This window comes from Chiloscyllium plagiosum, unplaced genomic scaffold, assembly GCF_037043375.1.
Source record: "Chiloscyllium plagiosum isolate Xiang-an unplaced genomic scaffold, Cpla_swu_hap1 HiC_scaffold_23, whole genome shotgun sequence".
In the NCBI taxonomy this organism is placed as follows: domain Eukaryota; kingdom Metazoa; phylum Chordata; class Chondrichthyes; order Orectolobiformes; family Hemiscylliidae; genus Chiloscyllium; species Chiloscyllium plagiosum.
Window position 1 is genome coordinate 61,355,488 of NW_028270161.1, and position 13,350 is coordinate 61,368,837.

General features: G+C 44.4%; 1 protein-coding gene across 1 annotated transcript in view; it reads left to right on the forward strand.

The window, feature by feature from the left end:
• The window catches only part of appl2 (adaptor protein, phosphotyrosine interacting with PH domain and leucine zipper 2), a 159,445-nt gene that overhangs the window by 90,547 nt on the left and 55,548 nt on the right, over nucleotides 1-13,350 (forward strand). Inside the window, exons 8-11 of the mRNA XM_043713267.2 lie at nucleotides 2,009-2,155; nucleotides 3,329-3,411; nucleotides 3,662-3,823; nucleotides 11,655-11,843. Of these exons, the coding sequence (XP_043569202.2) occupies nucleotides 2,009-2,155; nucleotides 3,329-3,411; nucleotides 3,662-3,823; nucleotides 11,655-11,843 (581 nt within the window). The remainder of the gene's footprint in view (nucleotides 1-2,008; nucleotides 2,156-3,328; nucleotides 3,412-3,661; nucleotides 3,824-11,654; nucleotides 11,844-13,350) is intronic.

Genomic DNA, 13,350 nt, shown 5'->3' on the forward strand with positions numbered 1-13,350 from the left:
TACCAACATTGTACTCCATCTACCAGACCCTTGCCCACTCACTTAACCTATCTAAATCTCTGTGCAGACCCTCCATATCCTCTATACATTTTGCCTTTCCACTCAATTTAGTGTCATCACCAAACTTGGATATGTTACACCATGTCTTCTCTTCCAAATCATTTATATATATCCTGAACCGTTGCGGGCCTAACTCCTGTGGCACCCCGCAGAACACCACCAGCTGCAAATTTGGCATCAAACCCCAAACTATCCTGACTTGGAACCAGCATTCTGACTGCACAGGCAGTGAGAAGCTTCACACATGCTGATCATTGCCAGTGCACAGTTTCCACTTGTCGAAGTTGCTGCTGGACATGGATCTCAGAGGTCCATGTGTGGCAGCAAGACAAACTAGTGAGACTATTGTTTAGAACTACATCACAATTCCATCACTGTGACTGTGTTATAAAGTCCCAGAAATTCCCTTACTGACATCTTTGGTGGCCCAACATCCCATGGACTATTGTGTTTTAAAAGGTAAATCACCAGTATATTCACCAGGGCGATTAGGGAGGGTGGCACAGTGGTTAGCACTGCTGCCTCACAGCGCCAGAGACCCGGGTTCAATTCCCACCTCAGGCGACTGACTGTGTGGAGTTTGCACGTTCTCCCCGTGTCTGCGTGAGTTTCCTCCGGGTGCTCCGGTTTCCTCCCACAGTCCAAAGATGTGCAGGTCAGGTAAATTGGCCATGCTAAATTGCCCGTAGTGTTAGGTAAGGGGTAAATGTAGGGGTATGGGTGGGTTGCGCTTCAGCGGGGCGGTGTGGACTTGTTGGGCCGAAGGGCCTGTTTCCACACTGTAAGTAATCTAATCTAGAATAAGTAATGATGCCTACATCCTGCAAGTGAATAAAACAGTCGTGGAGCAGGCTTAATGGCACATATGATCAACTCCAGGACTATTCATGTGAAATTGTTGTGGTCAATTCCCAATTGTTTGTGTGTCAGAATTGTTTGTCGTCTTATGGCTGAAGCATCCAATGCAGGATTGGCATGGGCACCTAGAGAGGCAGTATTGGTACTTGGGGAAACATTTGCATCTGCATCATCTGGGCGCATTAGAAGTTACACATTTAGCACAGATAGCCCTCTCAACTAGCTGAACTAAATTTCAGTGTCTGTCAATACTTGGAGAGGTCACCTGCAGTGACCTCAAAAGAAGAGTCTACAATGTGGAAGTTTATAAAGCTCTCTGTTTGAATGTTCTTCTTTCGTTTATACTGATCACCACGTGTTTATTCTGAGAAACGTCTTACAAGATCATCTTGGTGATTCTGTTATCACTAGAAGACATAGTTGAATTTTCTGGAAGATGGTCTGCATGGTGTTGAGCCCAGCATCATAAAGGAATTCGTAGTTTGAGATTATTTCCAGCTTTCACATTCTCAGGGTGAACCTTGGTTGTCTTTCATGAAAGTGTTCCAGTGCTTTGATGTGCTGCCTATAGTAGTGTGCTGTTTGGATTCTGTACTAGACAGCAGGATGGTAAGGACAATGACCTTGTAGAATTTGATCTGTAATATCACTGTGATTGGGTTTTTACACTCATTGCCTTTTAAGTGTCTGTTAAAACTCATGAAATTGAGTTGATTTATGACAGTCATATTAAATAAAGCTTCCTTCTGTTCTTGTAACTGTTACTTGCAAATTGAAAATAATGAATTTGTTGTAATGTCCATCTAATTACAATATTAGTATTTAAGTATAATTATTATTCTAAAGTTTTGATATTCAATTTAGATTGAGTTTTTTTTTGTTTTTTTCCTTTCTGTTGTCATTAAATAAAGAGGGAATGCCACTAAAGGAACAGACATCATTCCTTTCTTACCCTGGCAAATCAATTATATGTGTAAGATCATTTAAAGATCAGATATGCACAATAGAGAATTGAAGTTATGCCACTTCATAATTGCAATGAAACCTGTTAGAAGCAAGTCCTCATTCATATACTGTTTCTGTTTTTCAGTTGAAGGCGGAAGTAGTAGCAGAAGTAGCAACTGCTAGAAGAAGGCAGCATCAGTCTTCCTTGCAATACTTTTGTGCCTTAAACGCTCTACAGTATAGGAAGAGGGTGGCAATGTTGGATCCATTGCTTGGTTTCACACAGGGTCAGGTCAGTAAATCTTTTGTGAAAATAAATTGTCCATCACAGCTCTGATGTCCCTCATTGGTCTCATGCTGGTTACTGCCCTCACATTCCTCATTGCCCTCATGTCAGTTGCTGCTCTGATGCCTTAAATTCCATCAATATGCCCATCATTGCCCTTTCATCCATCCTCATCCTGAGGCCTGTCCTGGCCCTCATCATGGCCCATTTTTCAGCTGTTATCCTGCAGATTTTATTCTCTAATACTCATGCTCATTAACTCATGCATGCACTCACTGACTCACTTAGCTTCCCATGTGAGCATGCATTCACATCCTCATTTGCTCAATCACGCACATGTATCTTCACTGACTCATGCCCTCAAGGTTTTTCATGTAGGCATGCTTGAATTCCAGCAAGCATGCACTTTCCTGTGAACTACTGTGCTCGTTCCCGCACTCACTCAAGTGCACACACTCATGTACTCTGCCACATGCTCAGTTGCACTCACCCATGAGCTAACTTACTATTGGGAGATCTCGGGAACACTTGCAGGAGTATTCCTTACTTCCTTTTCAACTCGAACCAAGTGGATTATGTCCTCGGTCTGTCAAAGACATCCTTTCTTTCCTCTGCAAAGGCTTCCCTAATTATTGTTGTCATCCCATTCTCATTTTTCCTACCATGCTTTCAGGATGCTTTCATGGAATATAAAGCAGCCAAACAGCACTATTTTTACTCATGTTTCTATCATTGTCATGAGCCATAAACATATTGCATCTGGGAACAGGAGTAGGAGTCTCCTTTCCCATTTGATGCTAATATGGCTGACCATATTCTTTCTCAGCTATTTGTGCTTGTAAATCACAAACCTTATTCATCACACGTTGTGCATTCCAAATCTCTCTGTACTCCCCATTGTCTTTAGTCTTGTCTTGCCCTGCTTAAGCTGGTACTGCTTTCTTTTATACACCACACTTATTCCTATATGAACTTTATTCCTCTTTTAAACCTCTGTCAATTTAGGTTAAACTCTCTCAACTACATCAATAAACCTCCCCAGAAGGACAAAAAATGCTTATTGATATCAGGTGTGAAAGTAGCCAGAGAATATTTAACAGCTATGTTGAACCAATCTTTGACTACAGAATATTTGAAACTTGTAAGAATGCATATATCTGATCATCTTCTGTCTTACAGATCAACTTTTTCAAGATGGGAGTGGAAATGTTTTCAAAGAAGCTCGAAGAATTTTTGTCTTCTGTTGCAACCATGGTTCAAAGGTTGTAAATAATTATTTTTTTCCCAAAACTAGAGGTTGACATTTTATACATTTGACTTTCCTGGTTCCAGAGGTTGATCATTTGGTTGTTTTTATAGTTTTCAAAAGAGGAGATACTCAATGTCTCACCTGTTCAATGTGAAAAGCGTAATTTTTCATTATTAAGGATTTATTTTTGATAGTTTGTCAAATATTTAAAATGTGATGTTGATACTGTGCTAAATGTGTGTTGTATGTTATCCAATCCTCAGTATCCAAGGGCAACTGGATGCAGAGGCTGAAAGCATGAGATTGGTCCAACAGGAGCTGCTGCTGGCCAATGAGTCCATCTATATTCCTGACAGCAACACTACTACATCAAAACCAGCTAACAGAAACCTCCTTCAAAAGGCTGGCTACCTGAATATTCGAAAGTAAGAGTATTACAATTTAATTTTATTTGATCTGAAACTTCCAAGACTAAAAATTTGCCCTTGTTTCGACCTGTCGTCCTTTGACTCCACTGGTCAGTACCCATTGTGCTGACAAGGCGGAATATCATCAAGATCAGAATGGCTCATCAGACCAGGACTATGTGTTTGAATGAAACCCTTGCTTGACAGTGTGTGTGGTGCTGGAAAAGCACAGCAGGTCAAGCAGCATCCGAGGAGCAGGAAAATCAATGTTTCGGGCAAAGGCCCTTCATCAGGAATGAGGTTGGGAGCCTCTGGAATGGAGAGATAAATGGGAGGGGGGAGGGGGGTGAGGCAGGGGGTAGGTAGCTGAGAGTGCAATAGGTGGATGGAGGTGGGAATAAGGGTGATAGGTTGGAGGACAGTGCTGAAACTTGCACTCTCAGCTTCCTACCCCCCAGCCCCACCCCTTCCCATTTATCTCTCCAGTGCTGAGGCTTCCAGCCTCATTCCTGATGAAGGGCTTTTGCCCGAAACGTCGATTCTCCTGCTCCCCAGATGCCTCCTGACGAGCTGTGCTTTTCCAGCACCACACTCTTTGACTCTGATCTCCAGCATCTGCAGGCTTCACTTTTGCCTAGAGTGTGGAACTCGCTGGCTGCTCAAGATACGCCTGTTAATGTGGTGAGAGGGTTAAGTAGGTTTCTTCAGGCATTTCATCATTGATTAAGATTGAGGTATTCAGTATTGTGGTTAAAATATTTTCCAGCTGACTGGAACTTCTTTAAAAGTCTGGCTACGTTGACATTTAAAAGTTGGGCATTGCAATTTAATTTCTGAGTGATCATCCATAACACCAAAATGACCATCACAGATGCAGCCCATGACCTGAGCTGTCCATGACAAGTCAGACCACAGGGAGCGTCTGTACTTGCATTGATAGTCATCCTGTTCTGTGATATCATGATTGTGAGTGCTGCTGACTCTGGAGCAGCATATACTGGGAATGGGAGCTACGGATCTGTATGCTAGATGCTAAGTAAAGCTGGTACTCTGAGTGATGGTGGCATTCTGCACTGGAAATAGGACTTGAAGGGCCTGCATTGCCAGCCTATAACAGAGTGGGTGCGGACCTGCGCATATAGTCAGCCTCCTTATTGCCTTGACAGGAAGGCTGAGGGAAGAAGGTGAGTGGGAGATAAGGGGAGGTAGTTAAGAGAGGGAAAGTGCATATTGCTGCAAAGGGGCGAGCTCAGTTTCAAGCTAAAGTAAACCTTTTTTTATTTTCTTGTACTGGAACGTTACACCTAGACGGGCAGCTGCTTACCATCATTTCAAAATTACGTCAACTTTCCGTCTGCTATTTGTATCACCTAGTGATGACGTTCATAGGATACTCAGTCTTTCATTTTATTAAACCTAATGGTGTTACCATTGAAATTATAGAATGGGATACGCATGTGTTTATATGCATGTGTGAGATCTCTCATCAACCTTCCTGAGGTCTGATCTCAAGTTAGTGAAAACTGATAAAGCCGGCACAAGCCTCTACAGATTCCTATTGAAATCACAACTGACCTTGCTTTCAGTTACTGGGAGCATATTAAATACTGCACAATTTACAGAATAGAATTTCTGTTCTATTTAGTGTATAGACAAAGAGAACTGATGGGAAACATGGACTGCAAAGAATCCTCACAGTGTTTGGCATTTCACACCAATAATTGGATTGGAAAATGACAATGTAGCACCCATGTTCAAGGAAAGATGTAAGAATATACCTAGTAACTTCTGGCTGGTCACTCTCTCATGAGCGTAGTAAGGTTTTAGAAATAGTAATAAGAGAAGATAACACGCACTTGAAGATATTTGAATTAAGGAAAACTAGCACAGATTTGAAAAACACAAATTGTGCTTAACTAATCTTGTTAAATCCAAAAAGTTTTAAGGAGGAAACGCAGTGGATGTTTATTTGGATCTTAAGAAAACATTTGACAAAATAGAGGCTCATGGATCAGCTGGTTGGTCTGGATAAAAATTTGGGTAATGACAGATTACAGCAAGTCACATTCCATGCTTAATTTTCATATGAGAGGAGGATAGGCAGTGCTATTCCCCAGGATCCACTGCTAGGACACGGTGCTTTGTTTGCTGTATGTCTTAAATATTGAAACAGATTAACATTTCACAATTTGATGATGATACTAAACATGGAGATGTGTCAAACAGTGAGGATGATAACACTTGACTGCAAGGGGAGATAACTAGATTAGAAAAAAGGATGGGCTATTGGCAGGTGATATGTTAGAGGGAGGTGGTACATTTTGGCAGAAAGGATGGGGAGGAGCAATATAGATTCTGACACAGTTCTAAAGCGTGTGCAGGAATAGAAGCACTTTGAGATGCATGTGCACTGATCTTTGAAGGTTGCAGGATGTTTTGAAAGAATATTTTGCAAAACGCGTAAGACCTTTACCTTCACAAATTGAAGTAGTGAACAGCATTCCTTCTAACCTATGCAGGGAGTCACTCAGCTGCTCCAAGGGCCTGCACATGCTGAATGGTGTCCAAAGCACTGGTTCCACATATGGAACTCAATGGTGTGCATGGATTTCAGATGTCCATGCAGTGCAATAGAAGTAGAAGAAATGTAGGTATTGGGTATTAAGGTTTGGAAGTAGTGCAGAGTTTGTAGAGCCCTTGCATAATCGATGGTCACAGATATGGTGCTGGAAGGTTGGCTAACATGGTGCCACTATTTAAGAAAGGTGGTAAAGAAAAACCAGGGAACTATAGACCGGTGAGCCTGACATCGATGGTGGGCTAATTATTAGAGGGAATCTTGAGGAACAGGATTTACATGCATTTTAAAAAGCAAGGACTGAATAGGGATAGTCAGCATGGCTTTCTGCACGGGAAATCCTGTCTCACTGAGTTTTTTTGAAGAAGTAATGAAGAGGATTGATGAGAGCAGAGCAGTAGATATGACCTATACGGACTTCAGTAAGACGTTCGACAAGGTTCCTCATGGTAAACTGAGTTAGCAAGGTTAGATTACATGGAGTACAGGGAGAACTAACACTTGGATATAGAACTAGCTTGAAGGTAGAAGACTTTGAAGGTGGTGATGGAGTGTTGCTTTTCAGACTAGAGGCCTGTGACCAGTGGTGTGCCACAAGGATCAGTGCTGGGTCCACTTTTGTCATTTATATAAATGATTTGGATGTGAACATAGGAAATATAGTTAGTAATGTTGCAGGTCCCCCACCCCTCCCACCCACTCCAACCTCTCACCCTCGGAACGCGCAGCCCTCCACTCCCTCCGTTCCAACCCCAACCTCACCATCAAACCAGCTGACAAGGGAGGCGCGGTAGTAGTTTGGCGCACTGACCTTTACACCGCTGAGGCCAAACGCCAGCTCGCAGATACCTCCTCCTACCGTCCCCTTGACCATGACCCCACCCCCCACCACCAAACCATCATCTCTCAGACCATCCATAACCTCATCACCTCAGGGGACCTCCCATCCACCGCCTCCAACCTCATAGTCCCACAACCCCGCACCGCCCGTTTCTACCTCCTGCCCAAAATCCACAAACCTGACTGCCCCGGACGACCCATCGTCTCAGCCTGCTCCTGCCCAACCGAACTCATCTCGGCATACCTCGACACGGTCCTGTCCCCATTAGTCCAAGAACTCCCCACCTACGTTCGTGACACCACCCACGCCCTCCACCTCCTCCAGGATTTCCGCTTCCCCGGTCCCCAACGCCTCATCTTCACCATGGACATCCAGTCCCTGTACACCTCCATCCCCCATCACGAAGGACTCAAAGCACTCCGCTTCTTCCTTTCCCGCCGTACCACCCAGTACCCTTCCACCGACATCCTCCTTCGACTGACCGAACTGGTCCTCACCCTGAACAACTTTTCTTTCCAATCCTCCCACTTTCTCCAAACAAAAGGAGTAGCCATGGGCACCCGCATGGGCCCCAGCTATGCCTGCCTCTTCGTAGGGTATGTGGAACAATCCATCTTCCGCAACTACACTGGCCCCACCCCCCATCTTTTCCTTCGCTACATTGATGACTGTATCGGCGCTACCTCGTGCTCCCACGAGGAGGTTGAACAGTTCATCCACTACACTAACACCTTCCACCCCAACCTCAAATTCACCTGGACAGTCTCGGACTCCTCCCTCCCCTTCCTAGACCTTTCTGTTTCTATCTCAGGCGACCGAATCAACACGGACATCTACTACAAACCAACCGACTCCCACAGCTACCTGGACTACACCTCCTCCCATCCTGCCCCCTGTAAAAACGCCATCCCATTCTCCCAATTCCTTCGTCTCCGCCGCATCTGCAGGAGGACCAGTTCAAAATACGTACAACACAGATGGCCTCCTTCTTCAAGGACCGCAATTTCCCCCCCGACGTGGTCGACGGTGCCCTCCACCGCATCTCCTCCACTTCCCGCTCCTCCGCCCTTGAGCCCCGCCCCTCCAACCGCCACCAGGACAGAACCCCACTGGTCCTCACCTACCACCCCACCAATCTCCATGTACAGCGCATCATCCGCCGTCACTTCCGCCACCTCCAAACAGACCCCAGCACCAAGGATATTTTTCCCTCCCCTCCCCTATCAGCTTTCCGTAGAGACCACTCCCTCCGCGACTCCCTTGTCAGATCCACACCCCCCACCGACCCAACCTCCACTCCCGGCACCTTCCCTTGCAACCGCAGGAGGTGCAACACTTGCGCCCACACCTCCCCCCTCACTTCTCTCCAAGGCTCCAAAGGAAACTTCCATATCCGCCACAGATTCACCTGCACCTCCACCCACATCATCTACTGCATCCGCTGCAGCCGGTGTGGCCTCCTCTATATTGGGGAGACAGGCCGCCTACTTGCGGAGCGATTCAGAGAGCACCTCTGGGCCACCCGGACGAACCAACCCAACCAATCTGTAGCACAGCATTTCAACTCCCCCTCCCACTCCACCGAGGATATGCAGGTCATTGGACTCATCCACCGCCAAACCACAACAACCCGACGGTCGGAGGAGGAGCGTCTTATCTTCCGACTGGGAACCCTCCAACCGCAGGGGATGAACTTGGACTTCACCAGTTTCTTCATCCCCCCTCCCCCCACCTTGTCTCAGCCGGATCCCTCCAGCCCGGCACCGCCTTCCTGACCTGCAGTCTTCTTCTTGACCTCTCCGCCTCCATCCTACTCCGACCTATCACCCTCACCTTGACCTCTTTCCACCTATCACATTTCCAACGTCCCTCCTCCAAGTCCCTCCTCCCTACCTTTTATCTTCTCCTGCTGAACACTCTCTGCTCATTCCTGAAGAAGGGCCTGTGCCCGAAACGTCGAATCTCCTGTTCCCTGGATGCTGCCTGACCTGCTGTGCTGTTCCAGCAATAAAGTTTCAACTGCAGGTAACATCAAAATTGGAGGTGTAGTGGACAGTGAAGAAGGTTACCTCATTAAAACGCGATCTTGATCAGATTGGCCAAAGAGCCGAGGAGTTTAATTTAGATAAATGTGAGGTGCTGCATTTTGGAAAAGCAAATCTTAGCAGGACTTATACTTAATGGTAAGGACCTGGAAAGTGTTGCTGAACAAAGAGGCATTGGAGTGCAGATTCATAGGTCCTTGAAAGTGGAGTCGCAGGTAGATAGGATAGTGCAGAAGGTATGCTTGCCTTTAATGGTCAGTGCATTGAATATAGGTGTTGGGAGATCATGTTATGGCTGTATAGGACATTGGTTAGGCCAGTTTTGGAATATTGAGTGCAATTTTGGTCGTCTTCCTATTGGAAGGATGTTCAGAAAAGATTTACAAGGACATTGCCAGCGTTGGACGATTTGAGCCAAAGGGAGAGGCTGGAGCGACTCAGTAGGCTGGGGCTGTTTTCCTTGGAGCGTCTGAGGCTGAGGGATGACCTTTTGGAGGTTTATAAAATCATGAGGGGCATGGATAGGATAAATAGACAAAGTCTTTTCCCTGGGATGGGAAAGTCCAGAATTAGAGGGCATAAGTTTAGGGTGAGAGGGGAAATATTTAAAAGAGACCTCAGGGGCAAAGTTTTCGCAGCGAGTGGTGTGTGTATGGAATGAGCTGCCAGAGGAAGTGGTGGAGGTTGGTACAATAACAACATTTAAGAGAAATCTGTATGGGTATATGAATAGGAAGGATTTAGAGGGATATGGGCCAAGTGCTGGCAAATGCCGACTAGATTAGGTTCAAATATCTGGTAGGCATGGACAAATTGGACTGAAGAGTCTGTTTCAGTGTTGTACATTTCTATGACTCTGTGACTGTATAACCCTGGTTTACCTAGTCCTATCCAATGCTCTTTAGGAAAGATGTGAAGGTACTGAGGAGATTTACCAGAGGTGGCATGGTGGCTCAGTGCTGCTGCCTCTCAGTGCCAGGGACCCGGGTTTGATTCCAGCCTCGCGCGACTGTCTGTGTGGAGTTTGCACATTTTCCCCGTGTCTGCGTGGGTTTCCTCTGGGTGCTCCAGTTTCCTCCCACAATCCAAAGATGTGCAGGTTAGGTGATTTAGCCATGCTATGTTGCCCATAGTGTTCAAGGTGCATTAGTTAGGGGTAAATATAGAGCAATAGGGTAGGGGCATGGATCTGGGTGGGTTACTCTTCGGAGGGTCAGTGTGGACTTGTTGGGCTGAAGGGCCTATTTCCACAAATAAGGATTCTATGATTCTAAAATTCTGAGAAACAAGAGATTTGAGTAACAAGATTAATTTGGAGAACCTGATGTTGTTCTCCTTAGAGTAATGGACAAAGTCAGTAGTCACATGACACCAGGTTATAGCCCCAACAGGTTTATTTGAAATCACAAGCCTTCAGAGCACTGCGTCTTTGTCAGGTGAAGGAGCCTGATGGAGCATGACACTTCACCTGATGAAGGACCAGTGCTCTGAAAGCTAGTGATTTCAAATAAACCTGTTGGGCTTTTACCTGGTGTTGTGTGACTTCTGACTTTGTCCAACACCGGCACCTCCACATCATTGAGTAACAGAGGTTAAGGGGAGATTTGATAGACATGTACAATATTATGACAGGCTCAGATCAGGTTAATAAAGAAGTGGTGTTTCCATTTAACAATGGTACCACGAGTAAGGGCCACAGATTCAAGATTTGAGGCATGATAAAATAGGAATTGTGAGGAGAAATGTTTTAATACTGAAACTCTAACTTGATTCCCATGAGTGTGATGGAAGCCAAGAATAAAGATTGATTTTGAAATAAAATTGAATTGGTAATTGGTGGAAAGAAACTTGCAGGGCCACAGGGGTACAAAGAGAGAGTGAGATACACTAGAACACTCTGCAGAGAACAGGCATGAACACAATTAGCTGGATAGTCTCCTTCTGTACTGTAACATCCCCTGACGAGTACTGGGGGCAATGGGGAGATTGCACAGAAAAGTTCACAATGATTACAATGTTCCTTGACCAAATTATGCCTGCACAATGTCACAGCAGTTCTGCTGAGGTGCCTGTTCGTCAATTGGTTTGTCATTTAGCAATGGCAACAACAAGGATCATCTTCAATTCCTGGAGACTTTCGGATGATCCTGGAGATTTGGCAACCTCCCTTCCATTCCATCACACACCTTCCCATTTGTTCTTCCCCCACCTCTTTTACCTCTCTGACGTACTTATTTACAAATTGTTAATTCCAGTTCTGACAAAGGACAATCAGCTAGAAGCATAACTCTATTCCTGCCTTTTTTTGTTTCCATTCATTATAAATGTTTCCTCTGTTAAGGTAACTCAGTATAATTACATCTCTTTGTCTCTTTATTCCATTAGTAAAACAGGCCTGGTGTCTACATCCTGGGAACGGTTATATTTTTTTACACAAGGAGGTAACCTGATGTGCCAGCCACGAGGAGCAGTAGCTGGTGGACTGATCATGGACCTGGATAATTGCTCGGTTATGGCAGTAGATTGTGAGGACAGAAGATACTGTTTCCAGATTACTTCACCTTCAGGAAAAATGTATGTAACTACCACAACTCTTCTGTACAACATTCTTCAATCAGTTTCACACCTTTTGCTGAAGTTATCATTTAATTGCTTTTACATTTCTCCAAATCTGTGTTTTATACTTATGGGTAGCCTTATGGCTGAATTAAACTTTCAAGGTTGAGTTGCTAACCTAGGTGTTCATTACTGAAGCAGGGTAATTTTATTTATAAACTAAAATCATCTACATGGTAGTTGGAAGCAATTGTAAATGTCAGGCTGCCTTTAGTGACTAGCTTTCATTTTTAATTCTGAGAAGTGTCATAGAATCATTGGACCATGTCAGGAATGAGCTGCATGTCACAAATTATTTGATTCTTTCCCCAGTTTTTCAATTGAGAACATAGAATGTTCATACAACTTATAATTGGTGGATGTCTTGAGTATATGTGCATTAATTTCCAACCAGCTTACGCAAAAGGTTTTCTTGTTCTGCCAACTAACAGCCAGGAATAGATTTCCTTTCCAACTCGTGTTGCACCATCAACTTCCTGCTCAGCCAACTTTCCATCCCCTTCAGTTTTGAAGAAGGATCAAGCCAGACTCAACATTAACTTAATTCTCACTCCACAGATGCTGCCAGATCAGTTGAGTCACTCCAGCAGTTTTGTTTTGTGAATTTCCCTTTATTCTACCATAAGCCACTGTGTCTACAGCTGCTGAGGCCATAAACTGTGGGATTCATTCCCTGAATCCCTCCATCTCTCTATCTCTCCTTTTCTCCTTCAAGACTCTGGTGCTCCTAATTCCTTAAGTGACCACGTCAAATTTTGTTAACATAGGAACAGGAATAGGTCAGTGTGCAACCATCATAATTTTATGTCATCAGTAACCATGGTTTTGCAGCTCCCTATCCCATCATCTAAGTCATTAATAAATAAAAAGAAATGTTCAGACCCTAATCCAGTTTTTTGTCAATTAGAATTGCTTGCTATCCTTGTTTCTGTTTCCTACCATTCAACCAGTTTCATAACCAGGACAATAATTTACCTTCAAGTCATGAGTTTCAACTTTTCCTCTCAGCCACCGATGAGGGACTTAACAATTGCCATCAGGGAGTACATGTAAATAATATTCATGGACATTCCCATTTCCCTACTTCTGCCATTTTTTCAAACACTTCAACCAAGTATGCCAGACATGACCTGTCCCTTATGAATACACACTGGCTCTCTCTGGTCAGTTCAGAGTTTTCAAGGTGTCTTTGATTATGTAACATTCTGAGAAAGGATCTCTGGACTCGAAATATTAACTCTGCTTTTTCTCGATACGTGCTGCCAGACCTTCTGAGTTTCTCCAACAGTTTGTGTTTTTGTGATTTTTGAAAAGATTTGTAGCTCATGTTGAGGTTGTAAGTTAGCTTGCTGAACTGGTAGGTTGTTCTCAGACATTTTGTCACCATGCTAGGTAACATCAGTGAGCCTCCATTGAAGCGCTGGTGTTCTGTCACACTTTATGTTTACGTATCTTGGGTTATAAT